This window comes from Planococcus citri, chromosome 5, assembly GCF_950023065.1.
Source record: "Planococcus citri chromosome 5, ihPlaCitr1.1, whole genome shotgun sequence".
Taxonomy (NCBI): Eukaryota; Metazoa; Arthropoda; class Insecta; order Hemiptera; family Pseudococcidae; genus Planococcus; species Planococcus citri.
In genome coordinates, this window is record NC_088681.1 from 27,053,239 (window position 1) to 27,081,220 (window position 27,982).

General features: G+C 33.3%; 2 protein-coding genes across 6 annotated transcripts in view; both read left to right on the forward strand.

Moving 5' to 3' along the window:
* wdp (windpipe) overlaps positions 1–17,663 on the forward strand; it is a 76,932-nt gene extending 59,269 nt beyond the window's left edge. For 3 of the 5 annotated variants that reach the window (XM_065367510.1, XM_065367509.1, XM_065367507.1), the window contains exons 3-4: positions 180–229; positions 14,741–17,663. In XM_065367510.1, coding sequence (XP_065223582.1) covers positions 14,749–16,941 — 2,193 coding nt within the window. In that variant the 5' untranslated portion in view covers positions 180–229; positions 14,741–14,748 and the 3' untranslated portion in view covers positions 16,942–17,663. The remainder of the gene's footprint in view (positions 1–179; positions 230–14,740) is intronic. The other 2 variants (XM_065367512.1, XM_065367511.1) reach the window with 1 other exon arrangement.
* Positions 11,577–26,075, forward strand: LOC135847793 (uncharacterized). Its single transcript, XM_065367506.1, has 7 exons — positions 11,577–11,846; positions 17,867–18,215; positions 20,870–21,464; positions 21,829–23,597; positions 23,694–23,873; positions 23,950–24,155; positions 25,699–26,075. Exons 1-7 carry the CDS (start codon positions 11,815–11,817, stop codon positions 25,940–25,942), a joined length of 3,375 nt encoding a protein of 1,124 aa, XP_065223578.1. The 5' UTR covers positions 11,577–11,814; the 3' UTR covers positions 25,943–26,075.
* Positions 26,076–27,982: the final 1,907 nt, after the last annotated feature.

Genomic DNA, 27,982 nt, shown 5'->3' on the forward strand with positions numbered 1-27,982 from the left:
TTTTATTCAAAAGTCCAGAGACTAGATCAAAGTTACAGTAGGGTATCCAAAAAGCAATAATTTGAAAGCTCGATCATAACCATGGCTAGCATAAAATAAAATATTTTAACGATATTTATTTTTCATGTTTGAAAATTACAGAGAATAAAAATGAATTTTCGATTTCGTTTTGATTTCAGAATTACGCAGAATAACCGATCACTGTGATAACTCTACGGTTCGTTACTTGGTAAGTTGTACTTTTGAATCTCTTCAAGGTCTATTTTTTCAAGCTTAGAAAATGTTGAGAAAATCTTCGAAACACTTTCCCTTAGTTATTAGCAATCCCCTCAATACACGATTTGAACGAATGCACCCCACTGTTTCCGGATCTATAAATACCAACACGATACAAACTGATCGAACGATAATAATCAATCGACTAAATCTAAAATCATGAAAGTGTTTTTAAAAATTCTAAAAGTCATCTCGTCTATATTGAACATTGACAGAACGCTGGTAACTATACCGCCCAAATACGAGCCAGGATGTCAAAAATACTTACACGATTTGCTTCCTCTTCATGCAAAGACGATAACCTTAGAAACATATTAGATCGATATTTAGCTATCTCGATTTTCCATTACTGTGGACGCGAGCCATCGATACATAAATTGATGGTATTAAAATGTAATACGTAAAATGTAAAATTCGTGCTACGAAATATTCACCTATGGTGCAGAATGTACTTTTACCTTCACTTAATGTAGCAAAGGATACGTACACTTCCTGCTTCCACTCGACGGTTTTTACCTGATACCTCGCAAAGACATAAAAAAAATTCTATGTGAACTGGGTTTATGAACTTGTTTCATCAAACTGCAAGGTGAACGTGATTACGTATTATATCGCAAAATCTTTAACCGGTTTCGTGTACTTAATATAATAGAATTACCCAAATGTAAACGCGTTGATATGATTAATTATTGTACATAATTGAATTATCTACATGCTGACGATCCGGCTGACGACCGAAAAGAATACCCTCGGTAGTATGGAATTTTATCATTATTAAAGTTGATAATACACCGCGAACGCAAACAGCCATCCGCGAGTTTATCGTTCGTTGAATTTTTCTTCTTTTTTTTCTGCTTAAATATGGAGAAAATATTTGATAATTTACTCGATAAGCCTCGAATCAAGGTAACCTTGTTCACTATATGGAGAATTTCCAGCCAAAACGTCCTCATCGTTTATGGAAAACGTGGAGAAAATTCGTAGAATATGAAATAACCGGTAAAAGCGAGAGTATAGTTAAATACGAGTACGTCTAACTGGTTTTCATCTGAGTCACCCGTCGCCAGCCATCATATTTTATAGGTAAAACTATATAAAATACCTACCTACTGGAATTGGATGAAATTTATGCCACCATTTGACTTCTCGAATAAAAAATTATACCACCAAATTTATACGAAATAGGAACCAGATATCTACCTAGGTACCTACCTAAGTATCTACCTAGTTACATACGTAGGAATTTTCACAACATTGCATCATCTATAAAGAAATGCATTGCAATGCAACTAGGTATATGTATGATAGTGATGATAATGATGATGAGATTTTGATAATAGGATTTATTAGACCGACGAGTGTAAAAAAATGTTAAAACGTTCAAGAGGTAATAAATTTTTTTCATCGTATATATTCTTGAAGATTATCGCAAATGCACCTTCAATGCGGTTTAATGCGACTTACGCGGAGTTGTTTGAATCAGATACGACGACAATTTGTAATATGTCGGATCAATGTAACACTCGCGAGGAGTAATGCTAATCTCTGACTGAGACGGAGGTTCGCCTGTTCGGTGCGGTGATGTGAAGTGTACCACAACAACAACTATGTCACAGTTTAAAACAATTCTACTTAACCTTCTCGACTACTTAACATACTACAATTACAATCAGACAGATAAAAATACACCTAAACTGGCAGATAATCTGTTACCACAATTAAGCATTTCCTATCGGGTGAGTGAGATATTCTGTATCATATGCTCAAAAGAAACTTTCTACGAGTATGGTTGGCTGTGATATTTTCCAATACATTCGATACTCAGATCTATAATATATTACGTAGGTAAATTGTTATAATTATGATTTATAGAGCTGTACGTGTACGTGCGGCGAGTCGTCGTCGTACCATTTAGTATGAGTATTATTACGTATGTGGTATGGGTAAAGGTATAGGTGGAGGTACTTCAGTAAGTACAATGAGGACGACCTTTAGTTTATAGTTAACCGATGATAAGGCAGATTTTTGATAAGTGTCATTAACCATATCACGAAGCAAAGTTCTATAGGTATCTCTAAAAATCATTGAAACACGTGCCTCAAAACAATATAATCAAGCAGCGAAGCGTTCAGAGGCGAATTTTCAGTTTAAAAATTTTCAAATAGATACTAGAATGGTATTTTATTCAAAGTTGGAGACCTTACTTCACATGTTTTCAAGTTATTAGGTAAAAGAATGAAAAGAAATTGAAATATTATCTGATGAAATAGAACCAGTAATACGTAGTTTTATACATATCTTGTTGAAATGTCAAAAAATTGAAACATTTTCAATGATAGGTACCATAAAAAAAATTAAAACTTCAACTTGGGAAAATATTTTTTGAAAAACAAAAAAATATTTGAAAAGAGCTTAAAAAATCTGATTTGAATGAGTTTCAAAAAATTTAACTAGGACGACTCAAGACATATTTCTGCAATTTTTCCCAATTTCAGCAAGGTCAATGACCTTTTAAAAAATACAAAAGAAATGAATTGTACCCAAAAACTTAATTTTTAAATGTAAGAATTTCTTGCAAGTTTAGTAACAAACAAAACTTCTATGTTTGACCATAACAGTTTTTTTTTCAATTTTGATTTTAAAAAAGGATGAAGTTGTATTGTTAAAAGTTCATTTTCGTAATTTTTACGTAAAATAATTTTCTTCTTTTAAAAAAATGTTGACAAAAAAATTATATTTTCTGGTGATTTTTATAAAAAAAAAATACTTTTTTTAGCAATTTTGAAAAAATGGCATTTTTTAGTTTTTACAAAAAAGTAGGATTTTTGATCATTTTAACCGAGAAGGCAGATTTTTTGCAGCCAAAAAAGCCAAAAAATTACGAGAAGAAAATAAGCCTTTTGAAGATTTTGGCAATAAAAAACTAGACTTTCTGGTAATTTTGATTTTGAAAACCAGGTTTTGTGGTAATTTTGATAAAACATGGGCCTTTTCACCATTTTAATATAAAAATAATATTTTAGCAATTTTGGCAAAAAAGTGAAATTCATTGATTCTTCTAAAAATCTGCAGATTTTTTTGGGAAATTTTACCAAAAAAAAGCAAAACTCTAAAAATTTTAATGATGAAAAAAGGTTTTTCTGCAATTTTGATAAAAACGAACCAATTTCTTTACAAAATTTTCATAAGTTTTTTTTTTGCAATTTTGGTTTAAAAAAGGAGACTTTCTGAGAGGTTTTTGACAAACAAAAAAACACGTAAATTTAATGCATTAATATTTAAAATTGATTTTTCTAATTCAAATTCTCGTTTTGAAAGTTTTTTTTGAGATCTAAAAAAAATTCAAATACATCTGCTGGAGGCTCTATGGACAGCTAGAAAAGACTACAAATTGATTTTGGAGATTAAAAGTGGGGTATAAACAAAATTTTAGCTTTTCAAGTCAATGCCTTCAAAAACAATAATTTTTCATGTTTTTTTTTTTTTTTTTTTTTTTTTAAATAGGGGTGGTTGCGGGTTAGATGCCCGTAGTCGGGGGTTAGATGCCGGTGTGTCGCGGTTTTTCGAGCCTCACTGCCATAATTTTCATCGAAATGATTTCAAATTTGCGCGAATTGGTAGAGCAATTATTCCTCTATATTATATTAAAAGCGTAATTTTTTTTATCCAGTAGTTTTTTTGCAATTTGAAAAAAAACAAGGTCACTTTTTGACCGGCATCTAACCCGCACCTACTGGCATCTATCCCCCCAGTGCGGGTTAGATGCCGATTTGGTGCGGGATAGATGCCACTACCCAAAACCCCCCCAAAAAAGGCTCCTGGAAGATTGAATTCGATGAAATTTTTTTATTTCATGCACAATAAATAAAATGAACATCAAAAATTCACAATGGAAGTTTAATTAACCAAAAAATAAAAAAGGTGTTTTTGAGAATTGACAATATGTGTTAAAAATGAATGTAATTCCAAAAATTGACCACGCCAGTTGAAAATATTTAAAAAACCATCATTTTTGGACTTTTTGCCGCAGTATTAACAAAAAAAAATTTCACCTTCCTCACTCCCATTTAATTACTATGGGCATCTATCCCGATCACAAAAACCGGCATCTATCCCGAAATGATGGGTCAGATTGCAAGGTCAATTTTCATACCAGATTTGAAACAAATTTTTGTAAATTTGCGTGAATATGTTAGTCCAAGGTATATACTTATGTGTGAGATACTTACATGCAGTTTTGAAACACTTTTTCTGGAGAAAAAATGAGTTTCAAAAATTACATGAAAAAAGTATCACTGGTTTTACCTACATAAATTTTTTCATTCACATATCAAACCAGGTTAACAATAACCGTCACAGATCAAAACTTTAACACAAACTATGTTCACCTTAAGGTATAATCTGTGCTAATCAGTTTTCAGAAAGAGTTGATAGGGAGCGATTGGTGACCTCACCGGCATCTAACCCGCACCGGCATCTAACCCGCAACCACCCTACGTATTTGCTGGAGAACATTTCAAATTTTAGGTTTGAGCTGGTAGGAATGGATTTAAAAATCGGCGCCAAAATCGATCAAAATACGTAGTTACAAATGAATCGGTGGGTGCAGAAAGGGAACAAGTCACATTTTTGGAATTTTTTTTTTCACGGATATAGGGGTTTCAAAGTACGGCGGATCGACTGGTGATGTTAGATTTCCGCAAAACTGCCGGGAAAGTGGTATTTGGGCGCAGAAAAAGGGCGGATCCGCATTTATGACTTTTTTGTAAAATTTTTTTGATTCCTTGAAAAATAACTAACATTTTTGAGAAGACCATTTTTTGAAATTTAAGTTAATCTCTGAACTGAAAAATGATGAAAAAATTAACAACTTAGGCAAAAAGTCTTAGAACTCAAGGGGTTTTTGGTCAATTTAAACGAGATAGCAGTCTAAATGATGTACTTAGATGTAGAATCAAGCCCCATTCGTGCCCGAGCAATTTCAAAAGAAATTTTGTCGATTGGGTGCAGAAAGGGTCTAAGTCCCATTTGTTTAGGCAGCAACAGCGCCGGCGCACGTGAATATTTTTTTTTCTAAACAGAGCTACAAATTGTGTCTTGAGGTCCTCTTTCAATGACCTTAAGCATGTTTACCAAAAATTTTTGATTTTCAAATAAATTAGTTTTTTGTTATTCCTGAAAAGTGCGAAAATGGACTTAGCCCCTTTCCGTTCCCGCACCGATTCAATTATAGGTACATTTTCAAAAAACTTCATTTTCCTCCATGTTGTAATTTTATTTTCAGATGAGTTTCGACTACAACAAAAATACATTGAACCAGAAAAGTAAGAGCCAAAGTTCAAGTTTCAAAGGATCATAAAAACATACGATTATATTTTCACATTTCATAACTGCAATAGAATGCAGATTGAAACATGTTACAGGATGGAAAGAAATCTGCATAATTTTCTTACTTGTAATGCCCGGATATCCACAAATTGCCCTTATGACACCGACGCAAATGGTGAATTTTTTCACCATCTTGTAAGGTATCCTAATACCGAATTTAACTCCAAAAAAATACCATGGGCGATTAATTTGATAAAAATTGAAGAGAAAATCCTGCCTAAAAATTTCAGTTCTACACTATGAACGTCCACATAAACAATGAAAATCTTCGTAACATTTTTGAAAAGAAAAAAGAAAGTGAATCTTCAAATACATTACATACATTGTAAAATTCACTTAACCTTTTCGGCTTATGCAATTAATAACGGATTTAATTAAACCATGTTGACGTTCGAATACAGAAGGGAGGAAATAATTAATGATGTCATAAATTCTAAGTTACTAAGCTAAAGTGTAGGTACGTAGTACGTACTACGTACTGTACATACGTATTACACATCTCTATACGTATGCGTTTATACAATCACTATACTACAGTACATACTACAGTGTATTATGTATAAATAATATTCTTAAAAATATACCAGAGTATAAATACAGTTGCGATTGCGGTTTGTTAATGATCGAAGCTATATGCCTGCGTTTGTTTAATAAATTTAATATTGTCGGAAACATTATGAAAGGGATTTAATGAGGCAATTAGTGCCTCTAGTTGATGGAGAGACGCTGCATAAAATACGAACTCTTTTTACACACGTATACGTATGTATATTATAAAATTGACCCGCACCCGTAGGATAATGTCGTGAGCTTTAAGCTGATATTAATGGTAACAGTACCATCTACTAGCCTGTAGTATATATATTATACGTACGTTACCATAATCGAATATACAAATTAAATTTCAGAGCTAGTGGCCGATGGCAGCAGTGAACAGAGGTGAAACTTGACGCGAGTGGTTTGTTTTAAAATAATGTTCTGGAGAATGACGAGTGGAAGTGGTGTATGGGAAAACGATTCTACAACAGAGAGAATTTCAATTCTATCTGGATCGGGTTTTGACTTCATAAGTATAACTAGGTACCTGTACTCATAAATGAAGTTAAGGGTTTTCCATTTAGTGGATAATATTGTACAATAGGCTATGGAATAATCGATAATAATGTAGTCACGATTATAAAAACGATAATGATTAATTGTAAAAATATCAAAATTGGATTAAAGTTCAATATTTAATGTGAGATAAACCAATTGTTCGATATCATTATTTTGAAACGTATCTATGCACGAATCATTAATTAAATTCAAATGTAAGCAGGCAATAAGCATACTCCGATAATATAGGAACGAAAATTCATGTTTTGTAAAGTCACTCAAATTGTTAGGGGTACAAAGTTATATTTTCCAAGTACATACTTTACTATCGAAAAATAAAAAAAAATATGCACAGACAGCTTACAAAAAATGTTCTCCATCAATCACTTGTTTTAATTTGTTCATTTTTTTGGGCATAGCCTACATCATTTCCTGGTTACGAGTATAATTTTTCAAGATCACGAATTTTTTCTCACAATCGATTCGTGGCTCCCTCAATTTTATAGTTAAGCAACCACTCTTCTGATTATATGTTGCTCACTCATGTGCTGGTCTTCTCTCTCACCAAGACAAAGCTTCATTCAAAAATTTTTTCTCCTGTATTTGCCCCTCTAATTTTCAAGATAGGCAACATATTGATCTAAAATTTTTCCAGCAGTATTCCGTTATTTGGTAACAATCAAAATTTTGATTTTGACCACTCACTCCTGGAACACCCTCTGTGTATTCAAATCTCACAACTGGATATTACTTAATGAGACACTCGTACTTGATCTACTCTTGAAAATCAATACAGTCAAATTCAATTCATTCTAACCCAATTTAAATAGCACTCCAAATTGCAAGGAATTTGTTGTATGCTCCAAAGTTGGAAACATATCTACATAGCTCAGATGACAAAAATTAATCGTAATCAACGCGCAAGATATCCGAGAAACAAGCTACATAAAGTTATGTTCAAACGTAAACTAAAAAAAAAGTCGATTTCGTATCGAACCTCAATTTGTGAAACGAAATTTACACAATTCCACGAGCATTGTATGTAATATACGAGTACGTACTAGAGCGAGGACAATTCATGTTTATCAAAACCTTGTAGGTATTATTCAACCGGTGTAATTTTTTTCTTGAAAAAAAGCCAATTGTGAATTAGTACAATACGAAATACCGACTTCGTTTCCGATTAGAATTGTAGTATAAATTAAACATCGAATACAAAATGCATCGATCTCGTGGACCATAAAATAATAGGTTACAATACTGGCACTGTATATAGGTACTTTGGGTTACTTGGGTGTATTTTACTATAGATTCACTTGTTGATTAGTTATTCTTTATGTCGATAGGCTATAGGTATAAGTTGAAGAGAGAAAACGAGAGTATAATGATCTAAATAGATGTTTTAAGTAGGTACATTAAAGAATCGAAATAAAGGAAGATCATTTTTTATCGTATAGTCTCCGCGAGTTGTAGGTAATTAAAATTTATTGTTTTGGACCCGATTATCGGCTAATTATAATTCTATGAAAAAATTGATAGGTAAACTAAAGGTTAAATAATCATTATTCTAATACGATAACCTCTTCAATTTCTGTATACACTTGATTTTAAGAACTCGATATTCAAACGTAAACAAATCAGGTTTTGGGTATCTAATTTCAACGAAATCGAGCCTAACAAGTTGTTTTGTTAGGTTCAAAATTTAATTTTTTCTCTGTAAAATAATTTTATTATCAACAGAGAATCCGATTTCTAAAAGAATGCGATGAAAAAAATTAGTTGTGAAGGTACTCATTTTTTTTTTCTGGAAATGAATGTAGCATTTTCGAGGATCATTAAGAAAATTAATCTGGGTTTTCAATGATTTTGAAGATGAACAATTAATCATACAAATACTTGATCTCATAGTAATTGGTATGAGTGATCGAGTGATGATATATCCCCGTTGGCTCAGCTTTGATTTTGTATTACGTCGAAGGGGAACAGAATCATTCGCATTTTTCCTCTAGCTTCTCTGTGACGTCACCAAACCGTTGAAATATTAGTATTTGGAAAAGAAAATGACTTGAATTTTTCATAGATTTTTAAAAATTAATTTTAATAAAGTTTACGTGAACATTTTTGTCCCTCCAATTTAATTTTTTTTAGTCAAAATTTCCAGAAAGTTTACTTTTTTGTCGCAAAAAAAAATCATTAGGTACCTTCAAAAAAAGTTGTCCTTTCTAGCAAAAATCGGATATGTTAGAAAGCTCAGTTTTTTCCTTGTCATAATTTTCCTAAAAGTCTTACATTTTGTTTGTCAAAATTGGGACGACTCGTTCTTGGTCAAAATTGCCTGAATGTTTTGTTTCCCTTAGTTACTGAAATTACAAAAATTAAGTTTTGGAAAAAATTCATTCGAGGAATTAGTTGTTTGGGGAATATTAATTCCGGAAGTCAGATTTGAGAATTTAGTAGGTAGTCGAAAAAAAAAACATTCGAGATAAATTTCTTGCCATTTTACTAACAAAGCAAACATTCTAAGGTACCTAATTTTTATAAAAACCAAATTCTTTTTGTTTGACAAAAAAAAGTAATTACTAATTTTTTGTGACAAAAAGGCGAGACTTTCTGGAAATTTTGATCACAAAAAAATTTTTCTTTTGCAGTTTTGATAAAAAAATCAAGACTTTTTGACAATTTCAATAAAAACAAGGGTTTTTGAGGATCTTGAAAAAAATTTCCTTTAAACACAAAAAAGGAAAATTTTTTGGTAATTGAAACTCATTTCCATTTTTGCAATTTTGACAAAAAACGATACATTTTTTGCAAAAAAAAACTTTTTAAAAATTTTTGTCAACAAGAGGGGTTTTTTAGAAATTTGGCAAACTAACAAAGACTTTTTGGCAATTTCGATTTTACAAACAGGATTTTTTTGGAAACTTTGACAAAACATGGGTTCTTTCTGCACATTACAAAAAAGTAAATTTCTCAATTTAGGCAAAAAAATAAAAGATTTTGATTAAAAAAACTTATTTTTGTGCAGTTTCAACAAAAAAAACGTAACTTTCTGGAAATTTTGACTCCCCCCCCCCAAGAAGGGTTCTGTTCAGCAATTTTGATAAAAAGCAAGACTTTTTTTGGCAATTTTGATTTAAAAAACCGTTTTTTTGAAATTTTGACAAAAAACGAGTCTTTTCCAGACTTGTGATTAAAAAACACTGAATTTTTGTCCACCTTGGTGTGTTTTCGGAGTTCCGGATAATGGAGTTGAAGAAAGTTGATTCAGGAAGGTGGTCATTCGGGAAAATTACAATTCAGGGATTATCCTGTCGATAAATTGTACTCGAGGGAATGCCCGGGAACCGTTTCGATATTTGAAAAAAATGTGCGATCGGAGGGAGAGGGGTCACCAGTAGAAATTCGAACATGCCACATCACATTATGAAGGGAGGGGATCGCACTCGCACGCAAAAAATGAATGGTCGATCTCAATGAATGACATAGAATTTAGAAGAAAATTAAATACAAAAAATTTAGACAAGGTTTATTCAAAAATAGGACTTTGGTTAAAAAGAAATAAGATTTCTGTATAAACTATTATCAAAACCTGCACTAGATTTTGCAACTCTTCCAACATTATTGTATCACAATCATCATCTTTGATTCGTACCTAATCATTAAATTAAAAAATGAACCCGAAAACCACGATCAATAAATCCAAATTCACTTAAAGGAATCGAACTCGAACCACTCGTTAAGATGCACGTTTCTCGTTGTATCTCAACAAGACGAAAAAAATCATTCTTCCCGTCTCGTATCTACATTTTTTACAACTCGATGCCAAAAACAATAAAAGGTGTAAATAATTTGTAAACATAAATCTTTGTAAATTGTATAATAAAAACACATCCTCGTACGCGAGATAATCTAAGCCATGCAAAGCATAATAACCTTTTGGAAAATATACATTCCGTCAAATGAGATTTTTATTCGAAGATTTCATTGAATAAAATATGTTGTCCCGATATAACTCACACAACGAGTTAAAAGGACTCCGCACCGTTATCAGATCTTTTAAACGAAACCGAAAATTTCCAGCATTTCAAGTACCCACTCAAGTACCTCTTGATGGTGATTTCGATAGAAATCGTTTCAATAATTCAATGCATTAAATATCGTCATTTTAACAGCTCTATTTTTTGTGCCGAAGTTTCGGTTTGTTTACGAATCCATCTTATTAGCGTTTTATAGTAGATCAAGACGTCATGATAAGTGACGTTATAACAACAATGACGCAAAACCGCCTGTAGAATTACCAACATCTTCTCCCTAAGAGTATACGTATATAAGTTGCAGTTGTAGGTATTATAATAACGTACTCGAAGACCGTAATTACCAAAGGAAATACTCGTCGAGGCTTTTCCACAGCGTTAATGAGAGTATGACTGTATGATTAAGAAAGGAAAAAAACCCACCTGTAATTTCATACAATTAAAAATTCTCTCAATGAATTTTTCCTCCTAAAAAATCTTTACACGCGTTTTGACAGTTATCTACTCAAGGAAATAAAAAATTTTCGATATAGTGATTATCGATTGGCATAAACGTAAAATTCTAGCTGACAGATTGATCGAAAAACATAATATCTCACATCACGTACATACTCCAGATAGAGTAGAAAAATTTCCTGGAGTTTGTAGATTCAATAAGTATTACGTAGGGATACAAGAAACGTATAAGTACCTAGTAAAAAAAAGTAAAATAATGAATGTTTTCAATTACCAACCTTGGGCTGTGAAATTAGTTTATAAATTGTAAAATCTCTACAAAGTTATCAAGTATTGCAGCTGTGAGCTGTGCAATAGCATAGGCTACATTTTATATTATTATGCAATGAATAATATTCTTAATCTACGTTTGCGTGGCATTGTTCGACGAAAAAGTTAATGAAGTAGTTTTGCCAAAAACACCTTTGTGAACTACCTCAAATTTCCACGAATTTTTTCGACTAGAAATTTATGTGTATTGTGGTTATTACCTACATTCGCGTTAAAAGTTAACTACTTAATTGCGATGACATTCGATATCCGATGCAACTGCTATCAGTATGATTCAACTATTTTTTATTTTTTTGCTTTTCTACCCAAGTAATAGCTAGATCGATGTTGTAGTAAATTTCGCATTAGTACCTATAATACATATTTGTAGTTCATATTGACGTAGGTACCACATAAAATGTAGATAGCTTTTGCTCAGCCTTTTTGGTGATAAATTTTTTACCTAACAATTTTTATTTTTTCTCAAGTAAGTAGGTATGTAAACAGGTGGGTAGTTGATAATCTAAATTAGTCATCCCATGTATGCCATTAACTCACCTATATCTGATAATATGATCATATATTTGTTTACATGATTAATATGATAATTTACAGAAATTTCCCCTTATCAACTGATTAACAAACGAAAATAATGGAGGGGAAATTCGCGAAAAAAGGGAAACCCTCAATGACTATCAATATCGATTTTTGAAAAATTATGACTTGATTTTACTAAGAATAAATCTGGATCATAATATGTTGTACATATTTGTGCAGACTGCATAGATAGAGATACATACAATATAGGTACATAAAGGACTACGTGTAGAAAGCAGTAACACTCATTATATTGGTGCTTCCTCGAGTGCAATCTCGTATTATTGCGTTAAGTGAAAAAGTTGAGTGTAAATTTTACTTTCCTAATAATTGTTAATCCTATTTGTAAAATTTTTCGGTTTTTTTGCACAAGTTGTACTTACTAATCGTGAAAAAAAAGGTTTGTTTTACTATTTTATCAGTAAATATTTTTGTTTAATTATTTTCCAGAATCGAAAATTCGATGAAATATTTAATGAAGATAATTTCTTAAAAGTTAACTTTACACGTGCTAACTATAAGATAATGTGTTACCAAGATTATGCTAATCAGATATAAGTCGTGAAAAAATATGCACTCTAGATGAAAAACATCTAGGTACGGTTACTTTTTTTAAAATCCAAGTTAGCCAGTTCATGCTGAAAACTATAATGCTGAAAATATTTTTAAAAGCTTTCAATAATTTTATGAGCAATTTTCATGATGAATAATTTGAAATCTTGAATGACCGAGCATGAATTTTATTTGGTTTTGATACGTTTCAAGTCCGAGGAGACATGAGGGAAAAAAGGAAGAGTAAAAAATTATTGCAATCATTTCAAAAATTTTGTTTTGCAGACAATTACTACCTAATCTTTTAGGCAAAAAACCTAAAAAAATTTTAAAAACGTTTCATTTCAGCTAAATCTCTATCTCTATGCTTGAAAAAAATTAAGGAAATTGTGATATAACTTAACAGACAGCTGGCAGTTGGAATTTTTAATCTAGAATTAGAACTCTCCTACGAAATCTAGATGAAGTTTTGAAAATTTCAAGTTGACATAATTTTGGAGAAGCAGTCATTTTTAATGTTATAAAAATTTTTAAAATAAAGTTTTGAAAGTTGCCAAGTTGATATTATTTTGAAAAAAATGCTTTAACTATTAAGAAATTTCAAAATAATGGTCATCGAGTTTCATCCACTTCCTTTCCTTTTAAGCATAAAAGAGATAAGAGTAGGGAGACAACTGTTGAAAATAATTCTATAAACACCTCAGACGAATTACAAGCAATGAACTTCATTTTTTGAAAATTTCAAGGTTTATTACTTTAAAAATTCAAAAAAATTGATCATATTGAAGTACCTACCTAGAAAGCTTATATGTATTTGGTTTCCACGCTATTATAGATTTTCTGAATCGTTCGAACCATTCGGGAACTTCTAGTGGATTTTTAGATTTTGTAGTTTTGAAAAAAAAAGCTACGAAAGTGGAACAAATGAAACATGTTTTCAAAATCACTTGACATTTCTTCAATTCACCAGGGAGGTAGACTTCAAAACAGTTCAAAATTATCATCAATCAATTTGGGAGGTCAAAAATTGGATATAAACCAAAATTTTGGTTTTTTGCTTTAATTTGAATATCCAAGCTTTTATAAATTTTTCTTTTTTTTCTTTCTGTTTAGTTTCAAGATTTATTCTTCCATAGACGAATTTTAATTTTTTTATTATGAGTGTGATTTTTATCAACTTTTTCAGGAAATACGTCACAAAGAGGTCAAAATAAGACAAGTGAATACATTTAAACTTTTTTTGATGCTTGGAATTGAAAATTACATTTTTTCAAATTTTGATTTTTTTATGATGAGTTTATTTTATTAAGATGAAGGGTTTTTCTCAACTTTTTCAACGGATACGTAAAAATAGGGGTCAAATGAATCAACGTCACCAGTCAAAGCTTTTTTTCATGTTTCAAGTCAAAAAATCGCATTTTTTCGCAAACTTTCAATTTTTTAAAATCGAATTTACGAAATAATGCCATCCTAATTTTTTAATATGTTGTTCAGCATGAAAAGTTGTCCATTTTTTTTCAGAATTTTTGAGAGTCGGAACGATACAAAAACTACTTACGTTTTGAAACTTTTCGAGCTGATTTTTCGTACAAAAAAAAGTGGCAACACTGATTTTTATGATATCACCAAAAAGCCTTTCAAAACCCCTAACTATTGGAAAAAGTTTCATTTTGGTAGGTATCGCGGTTATCGAGTAATCCACTGCTGAAATGGATGATATTTCAAGTTCACTGAAAACTTTGACACCCCCTACTAGCAGCCTTTATAAAAGGGCTAGAGGGCTGCGATTTGCGCCATTGGTCATCTTCAGAAGGTCTTTCCACAGGAAAAATTTCAAAAAAATCGCCGACCCCCCCCCCTTACTTCTTCTTGGTTGAATTGACGTGGAACGACCCTTGTGTCATAGACATTTCAACCATTCTCAAAATAAATTCGTTTTTGAAAGATTTTCTCAACAATTGATTTTTTTTTGCATCTCTGCTCTTCTTAAAGAACTCGATTATTAATATCAACACTTTTTTTTTCTGTTACAGACGAAGTAATGTATGATTCAACCTTCACATTCAAAATTCGTCAAAAACATCATCTACTGCTGCTGACATGTCTGGTGATTTTAATCAACAATGTTGCTTCAATGGCCATGCCAGTCACTTGTCCAGAACCGTGTGAATGCTACTTAAACAACAATGGATTACAATCAGCGAGATGTTCTGAAATCTACCCAAATCAGACTGAATTCTCAAATATACACGTATTGGTGCTACGGAAGTCTGAAACACAAAAGCAGTGCACTATTCCAAAAGATATTCATCTGGTCTTTCCTCAGTTGAATTACTTCTACGCGATGAACTGCTCATTAGTAGATATTCCAGTTGAAACTTTCAAAGACCTGCAATTTTTGCAAGAGATCGACTTATCCTACAATTTCATGAAAAACATAGAACCATCGTTGTTCATCAACAATCCCAAGTTGATATATGCAAATTTACAAAACAATCGTTTCCGCATACCAGACAGACCTTTTCTGATTTCAAAAAGTTTACGCGAGTTGGATCTGTCATCTTGTGGCATAAAAGAACTGCCTGAAAATATGTTCAATAACTTGACTAATGTAAAATACCTCACTCTCAACAATAATAAGTTGTCAACTATTGAAAAGGGCACCTTACCTAATGGTTTAAAACTTCTTAGTTTGAGTAAGAACAATATTAAACATGTCCCTATGGGAGAAATTAAACGCTTGAAAAAGATCAGAGAAGTTGATATCAGTGAGAATCCGGTCAACTGTACCTGCGCATTGATGAATTTTGATTCTTGGATGTCCGACGTACCAATAATGTTTATAAATGGAGTCGAGTGCAGGTATCCTGAGGAATATAGAGGTCGTCAATTGGGTAAAATGCCCGAATACGAATTGTGTGATGCCAAAGTGGCTGCTATGAGCAATGCAGAGCTCGACGCTGCGCTTCAATTAAATCAAATTTTACCAGACGAAGAACCAGTTCCAAAAAAAGATAGCGTTAAGAATGATTTTGAAATAGATCAGGTGGTTCCATTTGACAAAAAATCAAATGCTGATTACATCGATCAAATGCAAAGTGATTCGATTTCAGATGAAGGCAGTGGAGATGGCGGAGATAGTACAGATACACCAGAGGATGTGGTAATACCCAAACAGGTATCAAATAATAACGAAAGTAATGAAACTAAACCAAATGTGGATGGTGAAGTACCACCAACTGATCCAAAACCAGAACAACCAGCTCCATCTGAAGAAACTACAACAGAAAAGAAAAAAGATGTCACATACTACGAACAAGAACTTCCAGCTCCTAACAATACTGATGAAAATGTCAAACCCACTGACACTGAACTCACCATAAGCCCGAACCCAACAGATGTATCTGAAAAGAAACCAGAAGAGGCTGAAGTGAAAACTGAAGTGTCTACATCTACCTCAGAACAACCTCCATCACCAAGTCCAGAAAACCCACCATCTGAATCAGCGCCAGAGCCAAAGATTACTACTACTCCTGAACCTGAACTCAAACCAACCGAGTCTGAACCAACCAAGATAGAGGTACCAGAAACAACCAAACCCAATTTAGAGACTATTACTCAAGAACAACAAACTAAATCTGAAAATGATGCTTCATCTACATCAGAACCATCAACCATTCAAACTTCTGAGAAACCAGTATCTGAAATAGAAAACGCCCAATTACGCAATACTCCTGAAACCCACGGCACACCTCATCCTGAACCCATATCTGCTTCTTCATTCAGTGTTGGTTATATTATTCCATGCTTAGCCATCTTAATTATAATTATAATCTGTCTAGGAATTTACTTCGGTCAGCGTTCTAGTCATAAAAATTGGGAACCTAATAATGGTACCAATGCTAATGATGGTGGTGCTGAACTTCAAGATGTTTCTTTACTACCAGATAAATCAAAACCGCCGATAGTAAAAAATAATAAAAAATATCCTTCGGAAGAAAATTCTGAACAAACTGAAAGATTAATGAGTGATGGAGAAGCATCAACTCCAAGATCAATCTGGGAACATTTAGAAGAACCGATTGAAAATGGCAATGCTAAACATTCAAAAGACTCTGACAAGTTACCTAATGGACAGCCAATCGATAAAAATGAACCAATTGAGTGTGCTATTGCCAAAGTTACCACATTACCAGATTCCATTCCAAGAACACCTTTAATTCGAAACACTTGAACAGTTCCAGACTTAGTTTTTTATAAGTTGTACCTATTTGTGTTAAACTAATTTTTGAACTTTTCCATCTTTTTAAAAATTACTTCAGCTAGCATTGTTCTGGCTCAATTGAAAAGTATCTAAATGGCCATAATAGAATGAGTAAATATTGTGCCATAAAAAGTTGATTTATATAAGAGAGTGATGTGGCAATGTGAGGGTCAAAAATCGTGTAACTAGTCGTATTTTGAATCTTATTAAAGAGGTTTCCCAATAATCAAAATACATTAAACACTCGTTGTTTATATTTCTTTTTTTTTTGTAAATAAAATTCAACACTATGTATACGAATGATCTTATCTAAAAATAGTTTTGATTTGTTAACTGCAAATCATCTTGATTTGATGTTTGTATTTTATAAATGTAGTTACTATTTTTTGTGTGTGTGATATGTTGTTTTTATGTATAGAATTTGTTTATATGAATCAAATATTGTGTCTCGATGTAATTTTATTCCTTCATTTTTATTAATTTTTTAGTGTAATCTGTGAACAGATTATTCAACGTGTCGCTTGTATTTTAAATTATTAAATTGACCAAATTTCTTTTACCTTGGAATTACTTTTAATTGTATTTTTTCAACGAAATACGTTTGGTAATTACTTATTTAATTTTTACTATTTTATTTATTATCATTTTTTCCCCTTTTTCTATAAACGAATAAATGTTTGTGATCGCGTAAATGGAAATTTTTTTCACATGTGTTCTGTTCTGTAGTTTGCTCGCTTTAGACTTCTATGGTGTGTAGTTTTTATCAGCTTTTTTTTGGAGACAGCTATGCGTATTTGGTTGCAATAGATAGATAGTTGATGGGTAATTGGGTACAAATGGGTACAGAGTTTCATTTCTCGTTTTTTATACAGTGTTAACAAAATTTTTATTGCAGGAATATGCCCATTATATGGATAGCAATTACTCTGGCATATTTAGAATTAGCTAAAAGCAAAGCAATGTCGTGGAACAATATTGGCTTATCTTCTCAGATATCACAGATAACATCGCAGCCTTTGAAATTCAAACAAAAAGAAATCACCAAAAATATCAATTTTTCTGAAAGGATCGAATTTGATTCGCACGAGTTCGATAATTTTACTAGAAATTCCACAGAAATTGAAGCTATACAAGATTCGACTCCAAAAGGAAATTTTAGCAAGGAAAATTCTACCATTGGAAAAATTTACAGTGGAAATGGTTTAAAAATGAATTCAAATTTTTTACACAAGAAAACAGTTCATGTAAGTACGAGTAATTTAGACTACCTATTGATGATGATGGATTAATTTTCAAAGAAATGTTGTGGCTCAAGTATATCTACAGATACAAAACCAGGCCAAATTTTGAGCGCTGAATTTCATTTTTATATACATTTTTGATGAATTTTTGTATGTACATTAAATTTTCATTAACCAATGTTCATAAAAAAAATCATAATTCGATAAAACTTGCAAAGGGAATCTCTCGACCAAAATTTCAGCAGCCCAAATTCATTTCCAATTTTCAACGAATTAATTAAAAACTCGAAATGGGCCTTATTCAGAAATTTATGCTACGTTAAAAAATGTGTATTGATTCTTTAAAAACGATGGAAATTAGTCCTAAAACTAATATCAACTATCGCGAACCGAATCTCAACATTTCCGGACATTCTAGAAGCTGTTGCGCGATTTTCGATATATAAAGAATTTTAAAATGTCTCCAGAAAGCATGGAAATTCTTTTGGAAGCTAAAAATCGAGCTGTGGTTCATTCTCAACCGGTTTGAAGTGTTTATTTTTATTTGATCCGATTTCCAGGTGGACGCTTCGAGAGTGTTTTTTGATCAACATTCTTCAGTTACTTGAAAACCGCCTAGAAATTGGGCCAAATGTGAGTTGAATAAGACACTACTCGATTTTCGACTCCAACACCTTTCGGAGAAATTCGAATTACTGGAAAGAATTAAAATATCGTTGGAGGCTCCAGAATTACTCAAAATAGTGAAATTCAGATTCGAGGGGTTAGTTTCGGGCAAGAAAAGGGCATTCGTCCAAATTTCAAAAATTTTTCGCCGAAAAGAAAATGTTTTGATTTTGAAAACTTTTTTCCCCAGCAATTTCAGTCAGAAAACCTGCATTTGAGGTGTCTGCCAAGAAATCAGGCCAAATGCAGACAACTCGTTAAATACGTAGAGAATAAGCCAAAATTCGATTTTTAGTAGCCCAAGTTAATTTCTGCGTCTTTTAAAAAAAATTTAAAATTCTGGAGAACTCGAAAATCACGTTGGAGGTTCCGGAATGGCTCGAAATAGTGAAATTCGGATTCGGAAGGTTGATTTTAGGCAAGACAAAGCCACTCGTGCAAATTTAAAAAATTTCTCTACGAATAAAAATTTTTTGATTTTTTGAAATTTTTTTCTTGTTTAGGTACTTATAAAATATTTTGCTCAAAAAATACACTTGAAGTGGCTGCCTGGAAATTGAGCAAAATGCAGATAAATATCATTAAATAGGCCAGGAATACAATTTTTAATGGTCTAAGTTGATTTTCACGTCCTCTGTAGGAATTTGAAAAATGTGAAGAAGTCGAAAATCACGCTGGAATGGTGAAATTAGGTTCGAGGGAGTTGATATTACATATATAGTTTTAGGACATAAGAATACATACCTACATTATTTTTTAGAGAAAGCACAAATTGCCGAAAAAGGGAAAATTATACATTTTCAAAAACTCACCAAAAAATCGAAAAATCAAAGACCATGCTCCTTCCAAAAATCGCGAGCCCGTTCAAATCGGAGATGAGCACCTTGAGAGGTTCTCTAGTTAAGTAGTAACTTGAGATTTTATTCATACCTGGGTAGCCTATTTTTGATCTCTAGAATGGATTGGTGGTACCTTGTTTCGAGCAGTTCTGAATCCTCAAATGCATTTTCAGATTCTCCAGATTTAGAAAAATTGTCATGAGAAGAACAAAAATGAAGTTTGGCGCTCATGAACTTGGATTGATTGCACTTTGTGACTCTTTCAATTGATTTATTTGGACCCAGATTTTGAAAACTTGTTGCGTTAATTCAAATTGTAAATTTTCTCCAACGAAAATTTTTTTTATAGACAATCACGTCAACAAATTATCATAAAAAGGACCGAAACTAAATTTAACGTCCAAGACTTTGAAATGATCGCCCTTATCACTTGTTATTGTCACATTACCTGGGCACAAATTGATTCTGCTGGATTAAATCCCAATCTTTCAAGAGCTTACAAATTGAAACATTTGCAGGAGGCTCCAAATAGCTCAAAAAAACCACCAATCTGGCTGTAAAATTCAGCTTTTTTGGTCATTTTGATCAATTCTGATTCTTTCGTGAATAATGGTCCAAATTTGAATTTTTGAGTAAGTATTTGTTAAAAATCAAAAAATAAAATTAAGCTCTTTAAAATGAAACAAGTGACACATTTTACGAAGCAACTTTAATTTTCCTGTGACTGATTGGGATAAATTCTCTGAGAAAATTTCAGATTCTGTTCAATACTACTTAATGAAAGGCCACAACTTTTTTTTGAACTCTTCTCTCCATCTAGCCCCCTACCAAGTGTGAAAGGAAGAGAAACTCATCATATTCTACAGTTTCAATTTTTCATTAATAAGTCAACATTAACCACAGTATGGTACAAAAATTTCAAAAAATTTCAGATTCAAAAGTTTTTACTACTCTTGTTTACAACTTAAAAAATTTTCAAAATTCACATTTTTTTGACCCATTCGACTTGATTTTCTATCTTGTCCACAATAACTCATCTCTGATTCAATTTTCCAGCTGTCGAAAAATTTCCAAATTCACATTTTTTTTGGTCCATACGACTCGATTTTCCACCTTGTCTAAAATAACTCATCTCTGATTCAATTTTTCCAGCTGGAAACCAGCCCGGAATTTGCATCAAATGAAAAAACCTCGGTTCCTTCTCAAGGCAGATCATTACCTAGCGAAAACGACACCATAAGCGACATCTTGATATTCACAATTTTATCAATTTTCATCCTAACATTAATAGCGGTCACGGGCTTCACGTTCTACAACAAACATTCGCAAGCTTCCATGCAAATCAATGAGGATATTTCGAAAGACGAGAAAAAATTACGTTATAGAGAGGTGGCTACTGAAGAACCACCTAATAATGATGATGAAGAAGCCACCAGAGGCAGTTGGAGAAAAACATTGATTTCTAAAATTAGCTTACCATCTACTTGTAAGCTAAAATCTGCTAACAATTCGACCACTTCGGAAAATGAAAATGAAATTGAGATCCAACCACCCCCACCAGATACACCATCGACTCGTACTTTGAGTACAGGGAGTAATACCAGTACAAGGGCAGGTTCGTGTATTGAGCCATCGAATGAGGCGGGTGAAAATAAAGATGCGGGTCAAGAAACTTCAAGAAAATCAACCTTGTCGCGAACCTTCAGTTTTTTAGAGAGAGTGCGGGCATCTCTTTCGTCAAAAAAAGGTGACGACATTTTATTGTTTACAGTTTATGCTATTTTAGTAAGCTTTTAGTTTCGATACCTACCTACGTTGAGAAATGTGTGTGTTATTCTTTCCAAAATCAAAATATTTTCTGGCCTTGATGAACCATTCGGCATTTGGTAATAATTGCACAATAATTTTTGTGAAGAACGATAGAAATTTTTCAACAATTGATTTTCTACTTGAATTGAATGAGGATGTGTTTTTCTAAATTTTAATCAAATAGTGTCATTATGAATGTTCATATGAAATTGAAAATTTTACGTAAGTGTGAAAATATTTTCAGGAAATTGTCTATCATCGTCACTGCTTTATAAACAGGTATGTTTTGTTTTTAATTATAGATCACGAAGATAACCTGGATGTTTCCAAGAAAATATGCACAAAATGTAACCACTACAGAGATCCTCAAATGATCATTAAAAGAATCGAGGAAGTCGAACGTAGAGGAGGACGCATCTTAATCCCAATTCAGTTACCAGTTACTTTGGGATCTGGTAGAATAAAAACTTTAGGTTTTCCAAAATTATCTCGCGGCCAATCTACTCCAGGTTCAGGATATCATAAATGTCATCGAGGATCTTGCTGCATTGCAAATCAATCCAATTTTACTCCGTCGACTTCGGGTTATTCTCAAAAAAGCCAAAACAGGAAATGCCACCAGACTTCCGAGTCATCAATAGAGAAATCCAAAACAACCGATCGTCAATCATCACCTACTCCAGGCTGCTCTCAGCAACAAACCGATGAACAATATTTCGTCGAATCTGACTCGCTTGAAAAATCAAAAATAAATGAAGACAACTTATCATCAAAGTCTTTGAACTTAGATAAAGAAATCTGCGGTGAAAGTCAAAAATCTTGTAAAAGTGCCAAACCTTCTGCTACTTCAACGTGTACTAAATCAAAATCTGAAGCACTCTTTTCATCAACTAGAAGGTCAAGTTCGTGTGATACTGAAAATGTCTCAAATTCACCCACAACGAGAAGTATTACTCGTAGAAGCTCAATATATGGCTCAAATTCTCGTACAGCAAGGATCGAGTCACAGAATGGGGATCACTACGGTTCCTCTAATCAATGCACGAGTAAAATAGAAAATTCCTCGGACGATTCATCGGAAACTGCATCAAAAGCCAGTTCATCATATTACAATGTTCCAAAACTTGAAATTGAGGAGCACTATAGTGACGAAGAACAATGCCAGGATGCTCCTAGTGAAAGAGAAAATACAAATTCTTCCGCAGCCTGCAGTATCAAGTCAATTCCATCGAATCTTTCTACAACTGCGAAATGTATTTCAGGTTCTAATCAGTCTATAGCCAATCGGCCTTCACGTTCTAATTCCATAGTCACAAGTCGTCAGTCATGCTGCGACCTCTCGTCGCAAAATGGCGATTCTTTCGTGAAAAAATCAAAAACTAAATCCACCGATGACCTCACTTCATCTCAGACATCTTGCAAAAGATTAAATCAGTGTAATCTCAAATGTACTTCAACTACTCAATCGAACAAAGAGCCAGTATGTGCAAAAACTCCGTTAAAAGCACCGGTAAAATTCAAAGTCCTATCAACTGATCCAGACTATGATCCTAGCACACTCCAAGTCAAACAACAATTGAAAATGTTACTTCAGGATAACCCTACTTCCTCACAATCAGCAACTCAATCGAAAAAAAATCGAATAAGGCCGGGTCAAGTTATTTATGCTGATTTATGCTTCGTTCAGCAACAACCTGCAGTCAAATGTAAGGACAATTCTTGTCGTAAATCCTCTTCATTTTGCGAATCGACTACGAAAGAAGGTATAATAATAGGGACACAATCATCAGGATGTTCTGTCTTACAAAAAAATGGCAATGTCACTTCGGAATCCGAAAGTGATGCTGGTTATGGACCATCTCATAGTGACAGTAATGGAAATGAAGACCTTTACAAGAACGTGGATTGTTCCACAGAAGACAATCTTAGTCACGAAGCTGAAAATTGTTACAGGAAATGTGTATCCACAATTTGTTGCGATGATTATCCCAGGGCTAGTTCGACAAGAAGACTAGATTCTGGACTGGGAAGACGTGATAGCGATTTAACTTTGAACAGTTGCATGAGTGCTGTAAGTTTTTTTCTTAAATTTTTTCTTTATCCTTATGGACAGATCCTTAATTTTCAAGTTCTTTAAAATGTTCATATACCCAACTTAAATTTATAGGATTCCAGAGGACATTTCATACAAAGTTTGAACCAACGCCTCAAAGGGAATTATTTGCAACAGTCAAAAGGTTCGTCACACCGGAGCAGATTAAGTTCATCCAGTCGATATGCTCCGGTTTTCGAATATGCTGAGGATACCGATGACTGCGACGTTTACGAACCTATAGATGAACATCTCGTGAGTAACAACACCTCGCCTAGCACACGATGAATTTAAATTCAATTTGACGAAAGCAAAACAATTTTATTAACAGGAAACAGGAGCTCGTTCTAGTATGAGGAGCAGTATGAATAAATTATTACCAAGAATTAGATCGTACATGGCTAGACGTAAGAAAAGCAGTATTTGTGGATCAGAACTTTATTCTGAACCATCGATCGAAGAAGGATCGACGGAATTATGCGAAAATTGTATGAAATGTATTCCTCGCGATATTTCCAAAACAATACGAAGTCGACAGTAAGTATTTTTCTTTTCATATTCTACTCCTTGCTAAAACTACTCAAAGGGTAAACATAAATGTGCAATGAATTGCATATTTCATCGTATTTCAGGCAAAATGATTTTTATTTCAATATTAGGAGTTCATTTTGTCGACAAAATACTGGAAAAAATAATAAAAGTGTACTTTTACATTATAAAAGAGTAAATAAGTAAGTAGTGTAAGTACCTATGGAGATAAAAATTTGAAAAATCTAAGGGAATGACCGAATGAGTTGAAAAATGCATTTTTTTTTTACAAATTGGAAACTCTCAATATTTTGAAAAAATTCCAAAATCGTCAATTTTTACAACAAATCGCTAAAAACTTCTACTACCAAAAGTTGCCCCCTTCCTAATCGATTTCCACCATTCTCGAGTCAATCTAGCCTCCAGGAAAAATTGTTTTTTTCTTCTTCTTTCATTCCAACTATTTTAAATCGCTTTAGAAGGTGTGATCAACTTTGGCAGCTGGAAATTTAATGTTGCAATAAGCTCGAAATTTGAAATCGATTAGGACTGACGAATTAAATATTCAAGATGATGGCTGAAAAGTGTAGGTATGTTTTTACAAGTTAGAAAATCCAAAATTAAAAAAAAATTCAAATTCCTGTCACAAATTTCTAAAAAAATTTTTACCTCCTTTCCTCGTCGACCCCCTCCCCATGAGTATTTTTGCATTCCGGCCCTATTCCCTTCTGGAACAGTGCTGTTAAAAATTCAAAATAAAATTAAACCAATTATTAGAGAGGCTGAAACATTGCACAAAATATTACAAAAACAATTTTTTGAATCTTTTTTTACGAATGGAATTCATTTTCAAAAAAATGAAAAATTGTTTGAAAAACACATAATATTCTTCTGAAATGTTTGTGTCACTTGGAGCAAACATTTTTTTAAAAAAAATGTCCAAAAATACTTTGACAAGTTCCAATTTACTCACATTTAAAAAAAATTGAAAATTGAATTTTCATTTTTGAATATTGACAAATTTTATTAAATGAGATAATTTTCAGACAAAATATGATTTCAAACAATTTTTATTTTTTATCCAATTTCAGATAGGTACATAACGCTTGTATATTTATTCCAATTTCAGAAGGTACGTAATAGGTAGGTCTAGGTACTCCATTCTAAATTTCCAATTTGAACTCAAGTTAAATGTATTGAACAGTCTTCAACATTTGCATAGCGTACTTCTGCGCCTACAATCCTAAAACTAGGCAAGACATCATATGAGTAAGTCAAACTGGTTGCAATCCACAGAAAAAAGATGGCCCAAGCCCAGTCTTTCCATAATCCATTATTTATGTACTTCATTTATCTCTTCAAAAGCTCAGTCTGAAGAGTGTGATGGGGGGGGGGGGGAGGAGGCTGATCTAAGTCTACGCAGTCCGTTTTTTGAGCACATATTTTAAGCAGATTGAAGTTATCAGACGAAGTGAAACTATCTGGGTGAATTTATCACTCAACTACCTGCAATTTTTTATGACATTGAAAAAAAATTCTCAATTTTTTTCAGATCATTATACACAGACGTTGAAAAATTCAAACACGGAGGCACAATTCATCTGAATGATTTGATCGCAGTTTACCCAAATTTGTATCCTAAACTACCAATCCCTGTGAGAGAAGCATTATCCAAGGGTTTTGATGACTATTCTGTCAGCCCATATGGGAACTTATGCGAGAACAATCAACTCGTTCAAGAGACAAAATGGTCAGACTTGAGCTCATCCTTTGAAAATATCAACTGCACGCACTAATTAATATGCATTAGAAAATTATTAATAATTATATTTTACGTTCAATGTACTCGTATCTATTTAGATTAGCCACCATTAATATGGATTTTAAATAATGTTTATTTTTACGTTACATACCAAATAAAATATCGTCAAAAAATATTAAAATTTACTCTTCATTTCTCAAGATGCCCACCTCCTATTTGAACAGAACTGCAATTTTTGGAAAGGGCGTGATCTGAAACTTTCATAACGAGAATAAACCGATTAAATAGGTTGAGAATAGTCTGCAACTTGATTTTTAGGAGCCCAAGTTGGTTTGATTTTCACTCTTTATGGAAAAATTTTGAAATTCTGGAGGAATGTGAAATTGAGCTGAAGGTTCCGGAATGGCTCAAAATGGTGAAATTTGGATAAGAGGGGCTAGTTGTACCGGTAGGGGATGCGCCCGCAGCTTCCACCTAGAGGGAAGTTGTGTTCCTGTCGGAGTGGCAGCACTGCTTACGAGTAGTGCACTCTGTCGAAGTAGTTCGAGACGCGCCACTCCGAGCTTCGAGCTTTGAAAGCTCGTTAGGTATATTTTCACTGGTGCTAGCGTAAGGTAGCAAGTTCAGAGCTTCCGCTTGTAGTCGATACTACAAGTGTATTTTATTCAATAATGTGTAGTGTGTTTTATTATAAATCTTCGCGTGTGTAATACCAGAGAAGTGAATAAATCATACGAACATTTAGCGGTCTTATGATCATTTATGAGGTGTCTCAACATCACTGCAATTTGATATCTTTCGCAAGGATATCGGGCAAGTTTAGGTTCCCTGGGCTTATTATATGCACGCTGGTCTTGCGGAGGTCTCCCTCAAAGTAAAGACCTCCCAAAACCACCACATATTTGGCGCCCAAGCGTGGTTCTCTAACCCAGGGCTTTTCAAAATTGCATTTATTGCAATACTTAGGCGCAAGCAGAGACGTTTTAGTCGAAAACGAGGCACACCGCGTGTTCTCAGGCCTAGCCTACAATTGCGCTCGTAAGACGCAAATTGCAATTTATTGCATCGGAAACTAGTTTTCCATTTGAGGTTTCACCTCACAGAGACGATTCGAAGAAATCGCGAATTTTTTTTATCGTTGCTTGTACCACGTACCTGAAACAGAGAAGTTATAAGTTCGATAATGGCTACGAATAATTTGGAATATTTATCGGATGAATATCTTGAATTATTACCTGAACGGATGCGACGACTATACGAGATGACGGCTGAAAACAATTCTCCAAATCCTGGAATTGACAATTCGCGACAATCCAGTTTTCCATCGATTAACTTGGATGCACGTGTGACACAATTGCGACCTGAAATCAGAGAATATGACAGTGACGGCGTAAATCAGAGATGTTTAAATGTAAATCAGAGATGTTTAAATGAAAATCAGAATGACGGTAAAAAGCAGCTGAGACGTTCGACCAGAAATGCTGCGAAAGATGCTGATTTTCGACGCCGTGAACAACTAGGAATTCAAAAAACACCTAAATCGAAGCCACCTAAAATTAGAGATCGAAAATTATTGCGCAGCTTGCACGAGAACATTTTGGATCAGAGAAGGGAATGGCGGAGTGCTGAAATTCGAATCGATTCCCAGGAATATCAGGAAGCACTCGAGGATGGTGATTTGGATTTTCTAAAAACTGACTTAGACGAAATAGATGCGAATGGTGCCGACGAAGCTATAGCTGGAAGCAGTGCACTGATGTCAGGATTCGAAAATCCTGATGCATCGATAAACCAAATTGAACTGGAGTATGAACTCGAAGATGAAATAAACCGATCAGAGAGATGTTTAAAAAATATTGCTGAATCCAAAATGGCCCAAATTTGCAGTTTTGATCCTGTGAATTTTGAGAAGAAAATTGATTTGAAAATTGAGAAAAAGCCTGATGAGCAATATCCAGCACCATTATCTCAGGACGAGTTAATTTTTCGAAAATGGGCCTATGCTGCATCTGATAATCACGATAAAAATGAAGACACCATTAGTAGTCGAGTAGTTGACTCTGAAAAGGCGATT